The 21956-nt window shown below is 37.7% G+C and overlaps 2 protein-coding genes and 1 long non-coding RNA gene across 4 annotated transcripts in view; 2 read left to right on the top strand and 1 right to left on the bottom strand.

Annotated features, from left to right (window-relative positions):
• The first annotated feature begins 2349 nt into the window (after nucleotides 1–2349).
• On the top strand, nucleotides 2350–2748 carry gngt2b (guanine nucleotide binding protein (G protein), gamma transducing activity polypeptide 2b). Its single transcript, XM_041816530.1, has 2 exons — nucleotides 2350–2433; nucleotides 2620–2748. Exons 1-2 carry the CDS (start codon nucleotides 2350–2352, stop codon nucleotides 2746–2748), a joined length of 213 nt encoding a protein of 70 aa, XP_041672464.1.
• Nucleotides 2749–7115: 4367 nt separating this feature from the next.
• Nucleotides 7116–17669, top strand: si:ch1073-13h15.3 (inactive all-trans-retinol 13,14-reductase). Its single transcript, XM_041816566.1, has 11 exons — nucleotides 7116–7388; nucleotides 10127–10309; nucleotides 10991–11232; nucleotides 11322–11517; nucleotides 13144–13341; nucleotides 13430–13549; nucleotides 13658–13796; nucleotides 14240–14349; nucleotides 14558–14724; nucleotides 16211–16370; nucleotides 16698–17669. The coding sequence occupies exons 1-11, from the start codon at nucleotides 7229–7231 to the stop codon at nucleotides 16865–16867; spliced, it is 1845 nt and encodes a 614-aa protein (XP_041672500.1). The 5' UTR covers nucleotides 7116–7228; the 3' UTR covers nucleotides 16868–17669.
• Nucleotides 12727–21956, bottom strand: part of LOC121528914 — a 35870-nt gene continuing 26640 nt past the window's right edge. The window contains exons 5-8 of one of the 2 annotated variants that reach the window (XR_005993512.1): nucleotides 20854–21038; nucleotides 13643–13767; nucleotides 13409–13528; nucleotides 12727–13313 (exon numbers count right to left, since the gene is read on the bottom strand). This is a non-coding gene — a long non-coding RNA (uncharacterized LOC121528914). The remainder of the gene's footprint in view (nucleotides 13314–13408; nucleotides 13529–13642; nucleotides 13768–20853; nucleotides 21039–21956) is intronic. The other variant, XR_005993511.1, reaches the window with a different exon arrangement.

Here is a 21956-nt window from a genome sequence, read left to right as displayed (position 1 = left end):
GCACCCTCCAGTCCTCCATAATGACGGTGACGTCCCTCAGGTTAATCTTGAGTAGATGAGACTAACCCAGATCCTGAAAATGGCTTAGTGTGAGTCCTGAGGAAGGTTTAGTTAAGGATCAACGGAGTGTCATGTCACAGATGAAATGTCAGTTGGAGGTGATCATCTCCAGTTATTATAGTAGTATCATAGTGCAAGTTTTTATTTGATTTATTAGAAAAATCTTTAACTTTAGCTTTAGAGGCATGACTGACTGGAAGAAAGTACACTATTAAATTCACATTGAACATTCAGATACACTAATTTCACTTTCACTAGAGCTTCTGCTGTGATATCAACAAGCAATTTTCTTTTCTGTTACAGACCAATTTTTGTTAAGCACTTTAACAGACTGCTAGACTATCAAACCATTTTCGAGTACACACAGTTTAATGTAAACAGAAAATAATGTTGCTCTTGGTCCAGTAATGTGAGTGTTAGGCATGGCAGGACTTCAACAAAGGTTGGGATGCCAAAGGAAAAGAAGAATATCATTGGCTATTGTTTGACCCCAACAAATTGTTTACAAACTTGTTTACTTAAAGCACCAGAAGTGGTTTGACTCAGGCCTTAGTCTCAAATGGTAAGGAAGGCTAGAGCTAACACTACTAATTTTTAACATGCATTCATTGATACGAGTGAGTGATTCATAGAGGGCCCTATTTACTGGGCTTTTAGGGGTCCAGCCTTTCCTGTGGGCAGGCAGTGACACTGTTTTGTGCCTTTTTTGCACACCTATTGCATTATGCAGCTTGATTGGTCAGTTTTTACACTGTTTAACTTATCATTTTACTCTTGAGCATACATTTTTAGTGGTGTTTCCATTTATAGTTTAACCCAGGGAGTGCCATTGTAATTTACAGTGCTTAACAAATTTATTAGACCACCACCCAAAGTAATGTTTATGCCACAGCTGCCCTAAATTAACAGCACTGGTAAAAAAAATGTATGTTTCTGCAATGATTAATACACATATATGTAAACGCCCTTTAACCTAAATGATATGTTTAATGCTAAAATATAATTATTATTGTTATCCATGAATTTTCAAATTTACTGATTTACAAAAAAAAAAAGAAAAATAGTAAAGCACATTATTATTTCTTGATTAATATGTCAAATTATAGTTATTTACTTGCATTCCTGAACAAAAAAATGAGTTTTAGTGGTTGAATGTTATGCTTGACTAATTTCTAACTTCTCAGAGAAGCCCAGTGAGCCAGCTCAAATTTGGGTATAAAAAGGTGAATTCAGATTGAAATTCCTCATTCCTGTTCAAAATGGTAAAATGTAGAGAGCTCACTGAAAATGAAAGAGTCCGCATTAAAGCACTCCATGATGCTGGATGGTCTTTGAGACAGCTGGTCTAATAAATTTGTTAAGCACTATAGATGTTTTGTCACATTGCACTTCAATATGACCACAAATGTCTGTACTTGCATCATTAAATTACAGGGATGGTATCGCTGTTGAAACATCTGGTATCAAAAAAGAAAAACAGAAGTAACCAAAATGTGATTGCCTTAGCAGTATTGGCCTTTGTGTCCTCAAACCACAAGAAAATGTAGGATGTAAAGCAACTGATTCAATGAACAGCAAGATTACTGTATATAATCAAATCAGCAGGGAGGACTTGGCCTCCTTTGTGTTGCACAGGGTGAATATTACTGCTCAAGATGTCTAAAGATCAATAACCAAATGTATAAAACATTTGTAAACATTTTTCTCATATGCCAAATCTCATCACACCTTCTGTTGTATGCATTGCTGTAAACTGAGTTAAAGTTTTGTGCTCATAATAGACCATATGATGTTCACTATCATTTCTATTCCAGTGTCTCACTTTCTCCACCATGTTGTCTGCAGATCTGTATTGATCTTGTGTTGTCTTACCTTCCTCCTTCCTGTTCAGGGGTTACGGCTCCTGACGGTTTAATCCCATCACGGGGGATTGGTGACATCAGGGCCAATCCTGTGCCGACCAGCGAGGGATCAGCTTGGATGAAGAGCAGTGGGACAGATCGGATCAGTCAGAGTGAAGAAGCGACCAAACAAGCGGAAGGAATACAGTCGATGAGCTCTTAGGAGCCAATACCTTTTTTTTGATTGTTGGGGTTCCCGCCATTCAACTGGTAAGACGTTTTTTCTTTGTTAAATTTACATCTGTATTGTATATATTTTTTAAATCTAAAGATTTTTTAGAAAAGTCCATGTGTTTGCACTTAGACAAGAAAAAGAAACATGAGCGCAATTGAAGGTATCTGTTGTGACATTTTAACATTTTGATATTGATTTTTGCTTGCAGCAAGGATGGCTCGGGATATGTCAGATAAAGAAATCCTGAAAATGGAGTTGGAACAGTTGAAGAAGGAAGTTAGCACACCCAGGACACCAGTAAGTAAACTGCCCACTTTTTGAACTGAAAAACCATTGTTTCTCACAAACCATTTTCACTTTCTTTCTGTACAGAACTTATAGTAATGTCTAAAAGAATTGCAGGAGAGTAATGACAGAAAAAGATACAGGATGCATGTCAAAATGTGCACTTTTCTTATCTGTTTCCCCTTTGCTGACCAACAGGTGGGTGCAAACTGCGCAGAAACGATTGCTTTTGTGGAGAATCTGCTGCCAAATGATCCACTGATTAAGGGCGTCCCAGATGACAAGAACCCCTACAAGGGAGACAAGGGAGGCTGCATAATAACATAACACACAGAAATCCAGGGAAAAGTCACGCTGTTTTTTATGGGAGACGGTTACACTGCTGTAAGGTTCCTGTAGACGTGTGGAAGTGCAGAAAATGTACAGTCGTAGGAAAATAAGATCTGTAATGATGTTGCTACCTGGAGAGATACCCTTTTCCATTACTGGATACTGTATGTACCTGTTGATATGAAAATGTTTCTTTATCAATTTGTAATTAAATCCAAATAGCTCTATAAAGCTTTGACCTGACCTGGCTGCTGTCATCTTTGATATCCTCAAGCTTATCTCATCTTACGACACTTTCACTGCACTTTTATGTCAAGGTGATGTATCATTCATCATAAAATATGATTGAAGATTCAACAACTGATAAAAATCATGACACTCACAAAGCAGGACAAAGTCAAAGGAGTCGTGCAGCTTCTGCTTAGTCTAATTCTTAATAGGATTTTAAGTCGGTCACACAGGCCTGTTGACACCGAGCTGCTTCCTGTATCAAAGTCTTTAAGCTTATTCCAGAAGCTCCAGGGCAGCTTCCATTTCAAGCTCTCCATCCAATTAGTGTCATTTTCAATCCAGGCTACAACACTTGTACACCTTACATTCAATATTTGCAGAAATTAGTATAATGTTAACATTTCAGAAAAAATAAATAAAATTCACGTTGCATTAAAGCAGTTACTATTCCAGCTCTCTTTAGGCAGACACTACCACACTCTTTCTACAGCCCCGCCTATTCCAACATTTTTCTGACCTACTTCTGGTCACGTATTATTATACTGGTCTTCTATATCCTTGTGGTTTATCAAGATCTTTACTTTCTGTAAGGAACTCTGGGTTTGTGTGAGTTTAAGCAGCCTTTCTGGACAAAGCTGTCCTCTAATCTTTGCTGATTTTTAAGCAGGAAGTCTCTTTGCTATATTTAATATGCTGAAAGTAGTTTAAAGACTCATTTATGCTCTATGCTCAATATGCACACAGCTACAAATAGTGCTCTGTACTCTGCATTTATTTTGTCACTTTTTCTGCACTTTTTTTTGGAAGCTTACTGATGTGGACCTACGCTGCAACACCACAGGAGATAGACAGTGTTGAGTATTGTAGCTAAATGATGCAAAAACTTGAAGAAGAGTAGGGAAAAATGAAATAAAAATAAAAACAACCAACTAGCGTGGGTTGTGAAAATACTTCTTTTAAAACAATTTTTAAATTGTATGAAATCCATGTTATTTTATCTATGCTAATCTTACAATAAAAATATAAAAAGGCTGATTTAAAATACTGGATGTACAATAAATACATTTTTATTTTTTTACTGTGAGTTTTACTGTTGATTTTTTGTAAGAACATAAATCATAAAGACTGTTTACAAAAAGGCATTGTATGAAATGAAGAACAAGTATTTAAACTGCTATTATGGTAGAAACTTTTGTGAAAATATTGTGCAAATTATTCAGGAATTAAATATTATCTACATAGTCAAAAGTTTAGACCAATGGCCATAACACCAGCAGGGACTGTAATGACATTGTATTCAAATACATATACTTTTACATGGAGTTGGTCCCCTTTTTGCAACAGTAGCAGCTTCCACTATTCTTGGAAGACACAAAATTTTTTGAAGTGTTTTTGTGGAAATTCTAACCATTCATTCTATAGAGCATTTATGAGTTCAGGCCCTGATGTTGGATGAGAAGGAGTGGCTTGCAATGTCTGTTCCAGTTCATCCCAAAGGTGCTTGTTGGGATTGAGGTCAGGGCTCTGTGTAAAGGATTGATGCATTACTGCATAAAGCTCTAATTTGTAGTCATACCTATGACTTTTACCCTGTATTAAAATGTCTGCTGGGAAACCAGCCATCCATATAACAACTTCAGACAGGTTGGTGCTTACAATTTTGATACCGTTTTAATCACTTATTATAGTTAGTTCTTTAAAAATGGCAAGGAAACTTCAAACTGATAAACTCATCTGACCTTCATATTCATAACATAACAGCTGGTACTTTGTTGTGTCCCATGTTATCGCTGCATCAGACTAATACCTGGCTCAAAGTCAACTGATTCAGTGTTGAAGAGGAAGAGCACAAAGTCCATGCAAAGACTGCCTGAAAGGAACGTACAGTAAGAACACTTTAACACGTAGGTTGTACAGGTTTTGTAATTTACATAAACAATAATTGTCCTCTTTCAGGAGATACTTATCATGACAATGAGTTTAATGGTATCAGACTTTTCATTTGACAGAAAAATATCTCAAAATGTCCTAACTTTCATAAGGACACTAAGTCTGTCTTTATCAAAACGGATACCTAAACTGAACTGAAGTGTATTCACTTGACTACACAGTCATAAAATCATAAAAATTATCACCGCTGGTACAGAAAAAAGAATGACTGGTCCTGACTGTATTCTTTATCTTAATTGTCTTATCAGATAACACCAACCATAGATATGAAATAAGATCCTCACTCTCTAAAAGAACTGGATAACAAAATTACATACAGGAGGACAATAAAATGTGACATAACTTTGAGGCCATAACCTGAAGGGTTATTAATGTTCAAACTTCTAAAAATCTGAACAAATCAAACTTTTTTTTAACTTTTAACTACGGTTGTCAGCATTAATTCACATTCAATTTTGATCACAACATGATTAAGGTCTACAATTAGTTCCTGAATAAAGAAAAAAAAACTGCATTAATTGCGATCCTCTGTTTAACAGCAGAAGCATGATTCTCTGAATATGGTGGATTGTTCCCTCCAGGTGGAGAGGGTGTCTTGCCCCAAGTGAAGGAGTTCAAGTATCTCAGCATCTTGTTCATGAGTGAGGACAGAATGGACTGCGAGATCAACAGATGAATTGGTGCAGCATCAGTAGTATTGCAGATGTTGTACCGGGCTGTTGTGGTGAAGAGGGACCTGAGCAGGAAGGCAAAGCTCTCAATTTACCAGTTGATCTTAGTTACAACCCTCACTTAAGGTAATGAGCTCTGGGTAATGGTGGGAAAAATGGGTGGCTAGGCTCAGCCTTAGAGGTAAGAGCTGGGACAGCCAGAGGGATCCTAGTTGCTGCTCCTTTGATGTGGTTGGGGCATCTGATCAGGATACCTCCTGGTTGCCTCCCTATGGAGGTCTTCCAGGCACATGGAGGAGATCCCTGGGGAGGCCCTGGACTCGTTGGAGGGATTATACAGTGTAGCTCATCTGGCCTGAGAACTCCTCAGAATTGCTTAACCAGTTGCCACCTTGACCCAGCCACAAATAATTGGAGGAAATGGATGGATGGATCAATCGCATAGTGAATTGTCCTATGGGACAAATAAGCCACTGCAAATCTTCCTGCACCCACAGTGATGTAAAAAAAGGGCACCTGTATTCCTTAACGTCTAACTTTACTTTAACAACTCACGACAATTCAATGAACATGCCAAGTCATCTGCACCTCAAGATTATCAAACGTTAACCTTTTTACTGCCCCCTTATCTCCTTTTCAATCCATAGTAAGTTCCTTTTTCCATGTTCAGCTCATGGTATGATCTTTGATCAAACTGAAGTTCCTTGTTTTCTTTCACAATAAAAGCAGGTCTGGATCCAAACAGGAAGTCAATTACTTAGTGTGAAACAATAACAGTTTTACATGCAAAATAGTATACAACAAAAAGGAGATCAATCACCGTTTACTAAAGAAATTCTGAGATTAATCACAATTAGCAATTTAAATTCTTCATCAACCCTACTTTTAACTACTGATGTTCAAATTAACACCTACTGAATTAGACATCTTTCAAGCGAATGATATCTAAATATGACATTAGATAAAGGAAGAAAGATGTTGAAGCCTGAAACTGTGAGTTTTGCTGACTTTCCATGAGCCATGCTAGCATGATTATAAGCGGTTGTTGTGACTTCTCTAAATTTAAATAAATACATTTTAGTGATGCGATGATCGTTTTAAGTCATGAACATAAATGGATGCACAGAAGTAGCAGTAGGAGAAGAAGAGGGCATAAACAGGAAAGAGTGTGACCAGGTTGAAATCCAATCACAGAGAAGGCCTTTTAATGCCAGGTATGAAGTTGGTCTACCACATCATTATACTGGATGAGCCCCAGCCGCACACTCCTCAAAACTCATCCTGAAACCTCTGGAGACCAGTGAAATACAGAACAACTGGATTTAAAATAGATAAAAATTGTTTTGATATTTTTGTCTGAGCAGAAAATGCATGCTCAGCAAACAAAGTGGCACACCATAACTGTAATCTCTGCTACATCACCACAAAAATGGATCTTTCACCACTTTATCTTTATTGCTCTCATAACAAGAAAAGCATTACATGTCACACTCCTCCACCGCTTCCCCAGACCTTTGACACCCAGCTTAATAAAAGCAGTCTGGAGGGGGGAAGCAGCAAACATACAGAACTGAACACTGCTGCAGGAGACTGAAACAGAGCAGGGACAGTAAGTGAAAGTCACCATGATGTGGCTCGTGGCTTTCTTAGTCTGGCTGGCCATATGGGCCGGTGGCACATACTGGTACCTATTTGGGAAAAAAAGCCCTTTCTCCTTGGAGTCGGTGAGACCTCCAGGCCCTCGAGAGTTTGATCAGAAGAAACGTGACAAAGTCATCAAACAAGGTAAAATTCTACCGTCTTTGTTCTATGTGCAGTGTATCACAATGTTCCTGATCACTGATAAATATTTTTTTTTATTTCTGCTGACAAATCACCAATTTCCCCAAAAGTAGAAAATAAGAGAATATTTTTCAAGGAATAAGAATTACATAGACTTTCTTTGGAAACAGCTTGACTCAAGCAGAGCAGTAAACATTAACAATGGATTTACAATCTCTTTGGGATAAGAGACCTCAAAAGCGCAACCATTTAATTTTTTTAAAGAGGGAAAGCACAGATTAAATGATAATGATGAAATGAGTTAGTGTTAGTGAGCTGGATTTGGTGGTAGGTTTGGTAGGTTATAATTTCAGTAAACAGTGATTTCCCTCTTAGGGTCTGCAAAATACCCATCTTTTTTCACTTTTGCATGGATGGCATGAATAAAATTCAACATTTGCACTCCCCATTAAATTCTAAAGTCTCTGCTGGGTGCCTCACCACAAGCTTCAATCATAAAACTGTTTCTTGCAAAATGAAAAACATTTTTTTGGCTGGGCTTTGGCTTCTGGTTTATTCAGATGTTTCACTAATTTAGCATAATTTAAAACAAAAATAGGTGCATTTAAAACACTTGACCCACTGTACAGTGAGTGCCCATAGCTACAGAAACTATACCAACCATTTTTGGAACTATGCTGTATATACACTTGTTTTGACTGTAAATATTTGAATTTTAATATTGCGTGTGTGTGTGTGTGTATAACGTCTGGTGTTTTTGTAGCCAGCCTCAAGTAGAAACTTGAGGAACTGCAGTTTCTTGCAGTTGGCTTCACTTTCAACACCATAGGTTACTTCTTGATAACAACGACCCCACCTCCAGCATTTCCGGGTGTTTTTGATTATTCTTTGACAGATTTATATGACAATACCATAGAAATTTGTTTATCTATTTGAGGACTTACAACCCTATATCATGCAAACTAGGTAAAAAAAAACACAGGAACTCTTTCTTTGACACTTAATCCCCACTTTAAAAACATATAAAAGTCTTGAGTTATTAAGAAAAAACTTCATCAGAGTAAGTCTCAGCCTTCACACTCCCATTACCACTACCCCTACATTTTGGGTGTTCAAATCAGTGTTAATTTTGTTGACTAATTATTTTCGTTATAGTTTTCGTTAATAGCCTTTTCTCCCCTGACGAAAATGAGACAGTAACAAATAAAAACAAGTGCACATGGACAAAAACTAAAACTAAATTAACCGACCTTTTATTCAACAAATAAAAACTAGACGAAAATGTTTGACAGAGACTTTATCCAATCAGACCTAATTTTGTCATGTAGAAAGCAGGGGCAAGTTAGGCATATATCAAATCACAGCTACTTTGGCTGTGTGGAAAGGTGGGATGAGATACAGGGGAGATCCAATCACAACTGCTTTTGCTGCGTGGTGGCGGGGTAAGTTGGGGAGAGATCCAATCAGTCGACTAAATTTACTGTAAATTTTGTCGACTAAAATGTTGGTAAGTTTCGTCAACTAAAACTAGACTAAAACTTAAACAATTTGGATGACTAAATTATGACTAAAACTAAAAGATATTTTTGGCAAAAGACTATAACTAAAACTAAATTGAAAAGTGCTGTCAAAATTAACACTGGTTCAAATCTGGTGGTAGTATATCTTAATTCTTGCAGAAATGGGAGTACATGATCAAGTGCACAGCCATTAAGCAATTTTCCAGAGGCACACACAAAACTGATATGGGAAATCTCCCAGAATGCCTTAAAGATCAATGACAAGTAAGTTACAAAAAAGTATAAAAATGTAAGTAGTCTATTCATTATCATTCGTGAAAAATTATACTCATAATTATTTTTATTCTTCTCTGGGCACTCCGGCTTCCTCCCACCACCAAAGACATGCTCGTTAGGTTAACTGGAGACTCTAAATTGGCCGTAGGTGTGGGTGTGAGCATGCCTGATTGTCTGTCTCTATATGTCAGCCCCGTTCTCGCCCAATGACAGCTGAGATAGGCACCAGCCCAGCCCCCAACAGGATAAGTGGTATAGACAATGGACCGATGAAAGGACCATTACTCATTCAAATTATTTTTTAAAAATATGTGTGCTATAAATGTCTTGCAATGTTGTTGAGTCAGTTTAAATGTTGCTTCCAACAGCTACTGGTGACATATCAGGAATATGAAGCGTCAATCCATTTCATACATGGGAAGATTTCACCCCTAGCCTCCTAGTAACTTTGTTTCAAGTGACAAGGGTGAACAGACAAGACTACGGCTAAAATTTACAAATGGGACAAAGCCCAGGCCTAGTGGTAGAAGGAAGCACAGTATCTAAAGCTTTAAACCTGTATGACAAACATAAATCACTGCATTGCTTAAATCTGCTGGGGTCCTTAAACTGTTATCTGAATGACCTGTCTACTGTGTCATAACTGAGTTTATATCAGTAATTATATTTCATCTGTGAGTGTTATCTAAATTAGATTATAACATAGAATTATGTTAAATGACCAATATAATACTTATTGCCTAAAGAAGATTACAGGTAAAGGAATTAGTTCAGCAGTCAGTAATTTATAACAGGAAAGGTGTGCAGTACCGCTTTCTAACAATTATGTAACCCACTTATGCAACCAGCTTGATGCCTCATTTTCGTCCAACTTTTATCTTCTCTTTGAACAGAACTGATTAATAACTTTTAACATGTTAATCTGAGACACATGTTTCTTTCCAGGTTTCAGCCTTGACAAAGTGCCCAAGAACCTGGATGCCATTGTGATTGGGAGTGGTATTGGTGGGCTGACAGCTGCAGCCACCCTAGCCAAAACAGGAAAGAAAGTCCTGGTTCTGGAACAGCACGACCAGGCAGGAGGCTGCTGCCACACCTACATAGAGAAAGGCTTTGAGTTTGATGTTGGTGAGGAGATTTGCACTCTCTGATTGACACATTTGTTTTCCATTATTTAAAAGAGACAAAAGACAATCCAAAGATCCGAACTACAGCATTGCCTTAGCTCCCAGGAGAACTGTGTTCTTGCCAGGGATGCTGTGTAGTCAGGGTACTCCATGATATAGATTCAGGTGTCTGAAACATCTGCCTATAGCAGCAAAACAGCACATGGGTGGGTATGTTCAAGGTTCAAATTGATAATGTTTAATAATCAGAAGAACATGTAGCAATACATGAACAGCCAGCAATACACAAAGCATCATGCTGCTAATCTTTTGTGAGGTGTTATCTGATTCTTGCTCAGAATGGAAAGAAAATGGCGTCTTATCTGTTAGCAAGAGTGGACAAACCAAAGATGGTACCGTAAGTGGTGTTTATAAGCTCCATAGTGGATCTATAACTGGGTTCAAAGCAACATAAATTTTATCCGGTTATTGTCTTGAATGCAAAATGCATAAATTCTACCACAAGGGGGCTCTCAATCAAAATGACAACAAAAGATTGTGTCAAGAGTAGCGGGTATTTATGAGAGTGCTAGAAAGGAAAGAAAGTTTTCATGTCAAGTATGGACATCAGTAAGGACTGATCTCAACAATCACTCAAGAGAAAACAATGCATAAAACCACGTCGGGTTTCTGTCTTCTCCAGGGCTTCACTACATAGGTCAGCTCCATGAAAACAGTCTGTTGCGCATCGCCTTTGACCAGATCACTGAGGGTCAGCTCGAGTTCCAGGAGCTGAATCAACACTTCGACACCATCAAGATTGGCCTGGACGAGGAGAAAAGAGAGTACACCATCTTCTCTGGTAAAACTGAAATGAAAGCCCATCTACTAAAGCAATTCCCGGATGACACCGAAGCCATCGAGAAGTTCTTCAAAATCATGAAGGTACTATCAGATAGTGGACACATTTTCCACCTTTATCCATCTAAAACAAACCAACAAAAGTCTGATTCTGCCTGCCTTAAACATCACAGATCTCTGCTAAGAAGACCCACTACCTGGCAACTCTGAAGCTGATCCCTAAGTGGGTTGCCTTATTCCTACTGAAGTCAGGCATTGCAGACCTTGTCTCTCCAGTTTTCCGCCTCAGTGGAACATGTGCAACAGAATATGTGAACACCCTGACCAAAAACAAGGATCTTCAAGTCATCTTTGCTTATCTTTTCTATGGTAAGTCCTTAAAAATGTCAAAGAGTAAAAATGCAACCAGGCCTTAGAGTAACACAAAGGGGTTGTGAGAAATTCACACACGAATATTTTGTTGCAAATAATTTGAGTAGTGTAAGTCACACAGGTTGCCACACTTCCTTAGTAACTCACTCCCTGGTCTTAACTACAATAATCTTAAACACTAGCTTGTTTTGGGGGACATTTTTGCCTCAAGTCTGGCCTGATCAAGTCCAGTATGCTTGATATAAGTAGTGGTAGCTGGCCAGTGACTAAAGTCATATTCACACTCATGAATATGTGCCATACCTTAGCACCCTTGACCTCCAAAGTCTAGTCTGCTTGACCAGTGTGAGTGCTCCATGCTGCCCACAGGCATGGGATGTTTCCTTGGCCAAGCTGAAGATGGAAGAAGTGTGCTTTGGTACAATTGCTCATGCTTTTACATATGTACAGGTGAACAACATGGATGTGGTCTAAACCTTGCACAAACATAAAGAAATTTGTGTTTGGTAGATTATTTCTTTGTTGTAACAATGCTTCTTCGAAATAAACCTTATATCGTACACCTGACTGTCAGCACCTGGGGGTACCAGAAGCTCAAAACGAGAGTCAATAACAACAGCAAAATAATCTGGCATTAGCAGAGAAGATTTTGCACATTTTTCATGGGCACAACCAACATACTCAGCTCTCAGCCCACAAATGCATGTTCCTTACAAATGTGGACCATTTAAAAGGGAAATAAACAGGCTTTCCAGTGATACAAGATTCATTGACAAGAAGCATTATTATAACCAAGAAATAATCTACCAAACACAAATGTCCTTACTTTTTGTGCTAAGTTTATAATCAGGGGTGGAAAGTAACTAATTACATTTATTCAGATTACTGTGTACTTGTACTTTTATGGTAAATGGTGATGATGTCTCTGTGCTAAGGCTCATTGGGCTTGCTTCAATGTGAGTGCATGCCAGTGCAGGGGGTTGCAAACCTAACAAGCCACCTTTTGGAGAAAGTGGCAAGTCCTTATGGCATTGTTTGTTCTGCAGTTATTGTTCTGTTCCATTCCCATAAAAATAGGCAGCTGTAAAAACCATGCAGGTCCATTGTAAAGGTTCAAGCATATTAAACAATCAAACTATTAGTCGGAAGCTTATTTTTCTCAAGGGAAGAGTGTCTGTCCAAAGAAAGGATGCAAAACCCCAGAAATGTTTTTTTTCCTTATATATTGGGCTGCAGTCTTTGTACGCCTTTATTTTAAAGAGGACAACATCTGATAGGGTTAGAAATAGGAATGAAAGATTGGGGGAGAGACATTTAAGAAAGCTGCTACAGGCTGGATTTGAATCTGGGCTGCATACGAACATGGGGCATGACCTAACCACTCAACCATCTGTGCCATACACTTTACATTCTTAGCTATTCATAAGCCTTGGTTCATAAAGATTATTTTCTTTAAAATTAGTTTTTGTTGATATCAAATTGAAGTTATTTCACAATTTTGAGCCCTAACATTTGGGTGATAAGTCAGACAATATATAAATATGTGTGTAGATATGGTACCATTTCCTGAGCAAGCCATGTGTTTGATAAAAACACATGATCCTTTGTCCTGTGTATCCTCAGGGGTGCCTCCAAAGGACTCCAGTATTATGATCAATGCCCTCCTGATTCATCACTACAAACGAGGTGCCTACTACCCCAGAGGTGGAGCAAGTGAGATCCCCTTCCACATTATCCGCACTATTCAGAAGTATGGAGGAAACTGCCTGGTCAGAGCTCCAGTCTCACAGATCCTGGTTAATGAGAAAGGAGCAGCTTATGGTGAGAAACTATCCCATCATTTTTTAACAGTTAAAATACATACTGTGCAGACAGCATCACAGGTTACCTTTTCTTTGACGTGCACCAGGTGTGAAAGTGAAGAAAGGTCAAGAGGAAGTGGAAGTTCATGCACCTGTGGTTGTGTCAAACTGTGGCGTCTTCACCACCTTCCAGAAACTTCTTCCTCCTGAAATTCGAGTAAAGCAAGGTGAAAAAGAAATGTTAACTTTAATGAATGAATTCCACATTGTAACAAACACTACAATGAAGAAACATGAGGAAACTTTAGAAAAATTCGAACTTTTCCATGTTTAAGATATCCAAGACCGACTGAACATGATGAAGCATGGCAGAGGATCATTCTTGGTTTTCTCTGGCTTTGATGGATCTGATGAAGAGTTGGGTCTCGAGTCCACCAACTTCTGGCTGTTCAAAAACAATGACATGGACAAGTCGTGAGTATACAAAGCCCTGATGACAATGATTCATGCAAGCATAAGTAGTATAACTTGCCAAAAGAGGGCGCTATTGTATCAAAAGTAAGCTTTTAATGACTTCACAAGGGTAAAACTTAATTCCCAGGTTAGGGTTAGCACTTACACACATTTATCATTATTATTGTGAAAGAAATATTTTAGATTAACATTTCTGCTACAATCTATCTCATCTAGCTAAAGACTGATTAGCATTTGCATTGGCAGACATAAACATACTTTGCCATTGAAACTGTCTTCTTGTCCTCTAGATGGAGTACAGGATCAGCTATGTTTTAGCTCCAGGACTTCAATTATATGGATTCTTTTATGTGCTGCCTCACTGCTGATGAAATTGGCCATGACTGCTCTGACTGAAGAGATGATCTAAACCTTATTTTCATTCGTCTTTGTCTTGTTTTAAGGATGGAAGACTTCTTTGCATTGAGTAAAGAGGAAGCGCCAGACAATATTCCCATGATGTTCATCACAATGCCATCGTCTAAAGACCCAGAAGCCAAACTCAGACACCCTGGTACAAACACTCACTCCTTTTCCAACTTTTATACACTCTTAAAAACAGGATACCCTTGCAGAAAAAAAATGACACACTTGAAAATGTACTGCTCCTAAGCAAAATGTGTCTTCACAAACTTCAATAGGATTTGATTACAAAATACAAAAATGATATTTGAGGGTTCATAATGATTTATTATGATGACTCATGTTTTTGCTGGTCACAGGAAAATCCTGCATGACAATACTGACGATGGTGAACTATGAATGGTTTGAAGAATGGAGCAACACCACAGTGCGCAAAAGGGGCGACGACTACTATAACTACAAAATGAGATTTGCTAATAACCTCTTTGACTGGGCCTGCACTTTGTTCCCTAAAATTAAAGACAAGGTGAGACTGATCATTCTCTGTGAATAAGAAGACTTATGCTAAGATATCTGTAGTCTGTGAATGTAGAGTTTCTTTTTAACTAAAAGCAACTTGACAGCTTAAAGCTACAAAACTTCATTTCCTGTGGTTAAGTGCACACTGTTCTCTTCTATCTTAATAATTTCCTTTTAAAATAAAAGCAGGTCAATACTCAAACACAAAGTCAATTACTCTTAGTTAGACCTCTTAGAGTTCTTGGTAAAATTAGCCAAAACGCCAATCCGGGAATACCGTAATAAAACTGAATGCTGTGTTTGACCCACTTGGACTACAGGCACAAACAATCAGTCTTTAGAAAGTTGACAATCTGAAGTTTCAAAGCATGAAGGCTTAGCTAGATCAGATCAAAGCTGATAACAACTGAACGAAAAATGAGGATTTTATACCGTTTTTTTAAAGACCAGGTATTTTCAAACTGGAGACTCAATGGAGTATTGGGGTTGGCTGACATCTTTCTATATAGCATTACTAATAACTGCCTTGACAAAATACATTATTACAGCAAATACATTGGAGTATTGAGAACAAAAATGCCATTTTAGAAAACTGAAATTATACAAAACCAGTCCATGGATCTTTATGGATGTAATCATGTTTTGGGGTCAACAATTTGACTGAATTTAGATTGTGGGGACTCTTTCTGATGTAGCAGGACTGTTTTAATTGAACATTATGATCAGGAGAGTACAGGAGAACTTTTAATGGTGAGGTGTGTCACTTTTGTTATTGTTTGTAGCCTGACAAATACATTAACTGTGACTGCTGTGGTGGTTTTGGTCAGAATCCTGAGAACCAGAGCAGTCTTGTGGTGTATGACATGTGGCACACTTATGAACAGTCATTTTGTAAATAAGTTAATACATCTGCACTCAGATTTTTATAGTGTTATGAAGGTACAAAAATCCAACATCGGTTAAAAACAGATTTAAATTAAAAAAAAAAGAAAAGTGGCATTCAAAATGTAATAAAAGAAGATTGATTATGATTAACAATGTATGTTTGCATCCCTGTGAGGTGCTATAGCAGAAGTCATGTTGTTTGTTAAGGGCACTTGAGGGTCTAAATCACTGGTTCCCAGCCTTTGGTCCAGGCCCACCTTAGAGGGGCACAAGGCTCTACCCTCTCTGAGTTTGTCATGATTAGATTTGTTCATAGTAATGGAAATTATGATGACACAATTAATGGATAGTCTATACAATGGTCTTTTGTTAATAAAATGTGTGTTTAAGACTGTTTCATTGGGACTTTATCAATAGAAACAATTAAAAATTTTGGTCATATTGACAGCAGTTTATCATGTTTTTCCTTAGGGGGGTGCTCAGCTTATCTTACATGTTCGGGGGGGGGGGGGGGTCCTAAGGAAATAGGGTTGGGAACCACTGGTCTGAATGATTCATTGAAACCAAAACTACAGCATACATAACAAAACATCTGATTTGCTTTTCAGCTGGTTTTCCAGGACGTGGCAACCCCACTGAGCAACATGCACTACCTTGGAGCCCAGCGAGGAGCCATGTACTCTGCTGAACACAACCTCGACCGTTTCCAAGCTGAAGCTGTGGCAAGGAACAGAAGCGACACCCCGGTCAAAAACCTCTTTATCTCTGGTATGAAACTTATTACCTTCATCTAGTTTCTGCAAACACGGAAAGAAGTTCATGTTTCATAATTGAGAGAAATTTTCTCAGGTATAGAAGTGTCTCAACAGACCCAAAGACTGATTCACTTGATGCTAGAGGGATGTCAGTGACTGGAAATAATAGTTACTTTTTTAAACCAAGAAGCTGTTTTTGGATCAGATAACTTGTATGGATAAAACACTTCAGAAACAAAAGAGAAGGAAATAAAGGGCCTATAAAGAGGGTAGCACATACATATAATTTGAATAGTCAGTTTAGTCCAATCCAGTTGGTGAATGTGTGTATTTTTCCTAGGCCAAGACGTGTTCAGCTGTGGGATAGCAGGCGCTCTGCATGGTGGACTTCTCTGTGCCTCTACAGTGTTGGATCACATTGTCTACATTGACTTGCTTTTCCTGAAGAAGAAGTTGAAGAAGAGGAAAGCCAAAGAGCTGGCTGAGCTGGCAAAGAAGAAGCTGCAGTAGGAGGGATCACTACTTCCCCTGCAGGACATTAGTAGAGCTACACAAGCCTGGTTTAAGAGACTCTTGGTGGTTGTGGGAAAATTAAAGGGATACACAGACACATAGTCCTAAATGTATTATATTTTCTTATGCTAAAGAAGGTCTATGTGTATTCATACCATAAGTGCACTTTTCTGTCAATAACAAGATCCAGATTTTTGTTATGTGTCCTTGATCTGCAGTCACTACTGTGATCTTTGCCATCATACTATACTGACCCGTGTTCAGCATTTAGTACGGTGACGTACAAGTGACTGCTTCAGACATAAGTATTATGCCAATACATTTGACTGATAAGCAACCATATGACTCTAAATTGGTTAAATAACTTTACTAATAAATACAAGACTACTGTGATTAAGTTTAATATTAAACAGAGAAAGAGTTAGCATAACAATAAACACTGGTGCCATTAATCTACTCGAGGCTGCAGTTATTTTTACTAAATTTCAAACTATCTCAAAGAAGAAGCCAAAAATGACTGTACAGCAGGATTGTCACAAAATGTAGCATCTAATTTAGAATTTTGTAATAAATGTTTGTATATAAGAGTGTAATGATGCTTTTGTAGGGCTTGCTGATGCTGGATGACTTGCTTTATTCCAATTGTAATCCTGATTAGCTCATTAAAGAGCCAGCACATTTATATTAAGTTATAGAGGTTGAAATATTGCACTAGTTTGATTAAATATGACTTTCAGATTGAATGTAAACATGTTAGTGTGAATTAAACTGTTATTTTTTTCTTAAAGTTGGAGTAAAACACCAAAATAATGTGGTTGGAGATTGAGTTATTCTTGCCTTTATGCACCCCAAAGCCTCAAACTAGCCTAGGTGTTCCCACATGCTCAAGTTTTCATACTGGTTTTGTTGTGAAAGAAACGGCATTAATACTACACACAGCAGAAATCCCATTGTTATTTGCCTTTGGATATCACAAAAAGCACAAAGGGTAAATTACATAACAGCTATACTAGAAGTAAAAGCCAAATGCAGGAAGGTCCAACAGTGACTTAATCTGATATGTCAGATACAGTTTCATGTATCTATTGCATGGGATATATTTCACATCCATATGGGCAACAGGCCACCAGACGATGTTTGGAAATGGCAGAACCTTTCAGTCTCTCTGAGGCTGATTCAATGAAAGGATGGCTTTCTGTCTCATTGATACTAACCACTCAGAGGAACGTGATCTGGTAGGCATGTGCAGCCCCAAAGAGTGAAGTATATAGCCAAGCTCAACAGGCAGTCATTATCGTTCACTATCAATGGAGCCAGTTGATGATTCAAACTATTGCCAACACCAGTTGGGAGAAGAGCATGACCACCTTTTACACCTAGAAAAGCTTTCAGTGCAGTTCTTTGCTCTTCTGTAATAAATACATTTTCTGTTCTGATAAAACTACGCCAAAGTTACATCCACCCTACAATCTCTTCAGCGGTTGCCATTGTTTACCGGCCTGCAGCAGAACTAAACCACAACTGTCAACAGCTGACGTTGACAGGTCTGTCCACTCTCAGACCAGGAACAAAGGTGTCAGACTGAAGCTTTACAAGATGGACTCTCTTGATGACAGACATGGAATCTGGCCAATCCATCAGTTTTGTAAGGGTTAACAGTGACTAGTTTTAAAGGATTATATCACCACCAGCTTTAGTGGAGCAGGATGCACATCTGTCAACAAGCAGAATCATTCTGCATATGTATTTGGACAAGCACAGAAGTTCAATTAAATACTGACCTATAACAAAACAAAACAGACTTACTTGTTTAAATGCACATTTTTACTTGAATAAAATGCTTGACTTTTAAATTTAACCTTAAATCGAATTAAATGTTTAAATTTGACGTCTCAAGGGCTGTAGGCTTACGGCAGGTTTTTATGACGATTCTGATCACTTTAGGAAATAAAATAATAAACATTAGTTTTTAATTTTCTTGTTAAGTGATGTATAAAAATGCTTTTGATATTGTTTTTTAGATCATGCAAAATGTTCACCTACATTGTCTGCTTGACACAGCAAATATAACAAATGAAAAATACACACTTTTGTCTGCAAACCATAAAATGTTTGCTACACTTAAACTGGCAATATTTCACATGCACTACTATGTTCAACCATTTTTAGACACTTTAACTCTCACGATTTTAATAATATTTTAAAAACTGCTAGTTCAGTCATAGTCAAACCTACCAATTTGGTATATCAGGATTTAAAAGGAAGATTTTCATTCTAAATTAATTAATTTGTAAAACAGCAGAAAATATAAAATACCATAAAATTTATTATAAACAGAAAATGAATAATTTATTTATAAGGAGTAACTTTAATAGAGTATAATAGACGATGCTTTCTAATTATTTATATATCACTTACAGGTGATCTGAGCTTATAAGTCCCCCGTGGGTTTTAGTTCCCACCTATGTTGTTCTGACCTGACTTATAACCCCACTGATGTTTGGGTAACTGCTTGAATCAAACGTTTGGGGGAGAAACCTCAGACTTCCTGCACTAAGTGAACATTTCCTCAGTAAACGCTGGGCAGATTGGCCGACAAACTGTGGTCTACAGGAGACGACAGAGGGGATCTGAGGGGATGAATGCCCCCTCTGTCCAGGCAACCGGTGGGATGCCAGTACCTCACTCGCTCAGTTTACCTCCATCCCTCTGCTGTACAAAGCTGGAAAAGGACTGAAATAACCGGGGGTGAGACCTGTGCTGCTTGAGCACTGATGGTGAAGCCTGTACCGTTACAACTTTCTTTTCTCTGTAAAAAAGGCAAAAACTAAGGCAAAGTAAAGGAATTAGGAGGAAGATGGCATGGAGAAGAGTTAATTATATTGACTTTGCCTGGCTGGAAGTTCACTAGACTATAACATATAATTACCATGCCACGATAAAGGCCAGTACTGCCCAGAAATAAACATAGCATCTATAGTAACTCTTACTTTCTTCCACTAGACTCTGACTGACTCACTTTGCTATAAAACAAACCACCCTAACACAGTTTAGCCTTGTTTTGACCATGCTAGAAATACTCGTTAAATACTTGTTATATGTAAGTTGTTATTCACAGGGTAGCTGTGGTTTATTGGCTATTTGTGATCATTATAGAGGACAAAAATGTCCTCAGAATTTGGATGAAAGGTCTGAGTTGTGAAAATTGAATTTATCTGACTATGAGTGCTAAGAGTCACAGTTGTTTATGGTTTAATCCACTTTTGTATTGCTGTCTCCTATGCCATTATTAATGCACAGATTTCTTGTCAAGGATATTTAGGTTTTTTTTTTTCCAAAAAACATCTGTCGACAAACTGTTTATTGTACAGTATTTATTAAATAAAGAGCAATAATAGACACTGATCAACAAAAACTAGCTGGTAAATTAGAACTTGGAATGTACAGTATTGCCTATATGATATCAGTGCATGCTTATATTAGAATTTAAAGTGATATTTTGCATTTTTGAAGCTGGATCATTTGAGGTACTTGGCAGTAGCAGAGGCTTTAGCCTCCAGATTTCAGTGAGAGTCACCCCTTTAAAAGACTAGCTGGTTGTTCCAACAGATAAACTAGGCTATACAGCGTAACAGATGGGTACACTTTCTCCATGTAATTTAGCAAGTTTTGGGGGAAAAAATGGGCCAAAAAACAATGTTGGCTCAAAAATACGCACAATAGAAAGTTTTTTGCGCCGTTTCGTTTTTCAACCAGAAAGCCTCATTGTTTCACCCTATTTTGTAATGCAAGCTTCAGCCAGCGGCAAAAAAAAAAAAACGTAGAAAATAAAAATGAGCAATTTTGCCTCAAGTGACGATGACGATTAATGTGGATACCTTTCATGATCTGGAGCGCACAGAGGAACAACTTCTACTAATGAAGACTCAGTAGGAAGAAAGTAAGAGGAGAGAAACTTCAGAGAAAGCTGGAGGGCAGGTTACCTGGTGAAGCAGGCGTAGAAATTGTGATCCAATGAACCCAGGGAGCAACTGCTGTCATGAGTGGGACTTAAAAACACATCTTCTGGACATTTCTGATCAGATCATTGCAGCTCACCAATGCAGTCTGCATCACTCCCCATCCAGAGTTCCCTGCCTCACTGAGTGCCGGTACAAACTTCCTTCAACTTTCCAAAGATAAACAAAAAACAAACAGAACAGCCAGTGAGTCATTTTAAAGTGGCAATGCTCACTGAAATTTCTGGAGGCTAATGCCACTACAATTGCCAAAAACCTCAAATGGCCAAACTGCAAAAATACTGATATATCCCTTTAAAGTTAGTCACTGATATCAGCAGATGTTAAAAGTTCACTGAAATTAACAGCCTACCTACAACTAGTATAATTTTGTACTTTTCTTTAAGTATAAATTCAAACTCTATAAAAAGAAAATTTACAAATTTAGAGCACACAGAACTCAATTTCAGTTGGAATGTTGCAGTGCTGTTTGTAGCCCTTTATTTTTAATTAAAAAAACACTAAACGACTACACTGCTGTTGCTGACTTGTGTTGCTGAGGTTAAATACCAAAAAAAGTCATGATAATAATTGACTAACACAGTTTTTAAAAAAGGCTGAAACAATGACTCTTGATATTTAACTCAAGAGTCATTGATAAATGATGCTTTGCAAAGTTTATTACAACTTTTTTACACTATTTCCTGCAATGTTTGATTTGGACTGCTTCCAGATATACCGTACCTAAGACTCTCACGATGCCAGATTTTAGACTTCAATTAATATTGATAAAAATCAAACAATATAAAATCCTGATTTAGATTCTTTTTTAAAATTCTGGTATCAGCAACAAAAAATAAATCCCCAGGCACCCAATATCTCCTAATATTTACTTATCAAATATCAAAAACCTGCAAGCAAACTCCTGCAAACATGCATTGGCAATTTATTTTTCAGGTGGAAAATTTAAACTGTAGTTTTTAAAGCACTTGAATGTTTCTATGGAAAAGAGATTGAATTGTTAAGAAAATGTAGAATCTAATAGTTTAAAATTTTGACAGCATTACTCATAAAAATATAAGTATCTC

The sequence above is a fragment of the Cheilinus undulatus genome, linkage group 20 (genome assembly GCF_018320785.1).
Source record: "Cheilinus undulatus linkage group 20, ASM1832078v1, whole genome shotgun sequence".
In the NCBI taxonomy this organism is placed as follows: domain Eukaryota; kingdom Metazoa; phylum Chordata; class Actinopteri; order Labriformes; family Labridae; genus Cheilinus; species Cheilinus undulatus.
Note: the sequence above shows the minus strand (reverse complement) of the source record. Positions and strands in the feature narration are given on the sequence as shown.

Bases quoted from the DNA above. Each gene is read 5' to 3' on its own strand.
- gngt2b (XM_041816530.1), top strand. From the start codon at position 2,350: ATGGCTCGGGATATGTCAGATAAAGAAATCCTGAAAATGGAGTTGGAA. The intron at 2,434-2,619 runs GTAAGTAAACTG...GCTGACCAACAG, and splicing joins TTAGCACACCCAGGACACCA to GTGGGTGCAAACTGCGCAGA.
- si:ch1073-13h15.3 (XM_041816566.1), top strand. From the start codon at position 7,229: ATGATGTGGCTCGTGGCTTTCTTAGTCTGGCTGGCCATATGGGCCGGT. The intron at 11,233-11,321 runs GTACTATCAGAT...TAAACATCACAG, and splicing joins AGTTCTTCAAAATCATGAAG to ATCTCTGCTAAGAAGACCCA. The intron at 13,342-13,429 runs GTGAGAAACTAT...GACGTGCACCAG, and splicing joins TGAGAAAGGAGCAGCTTATG to GTGTGAAAGTGAAGAAAGGT.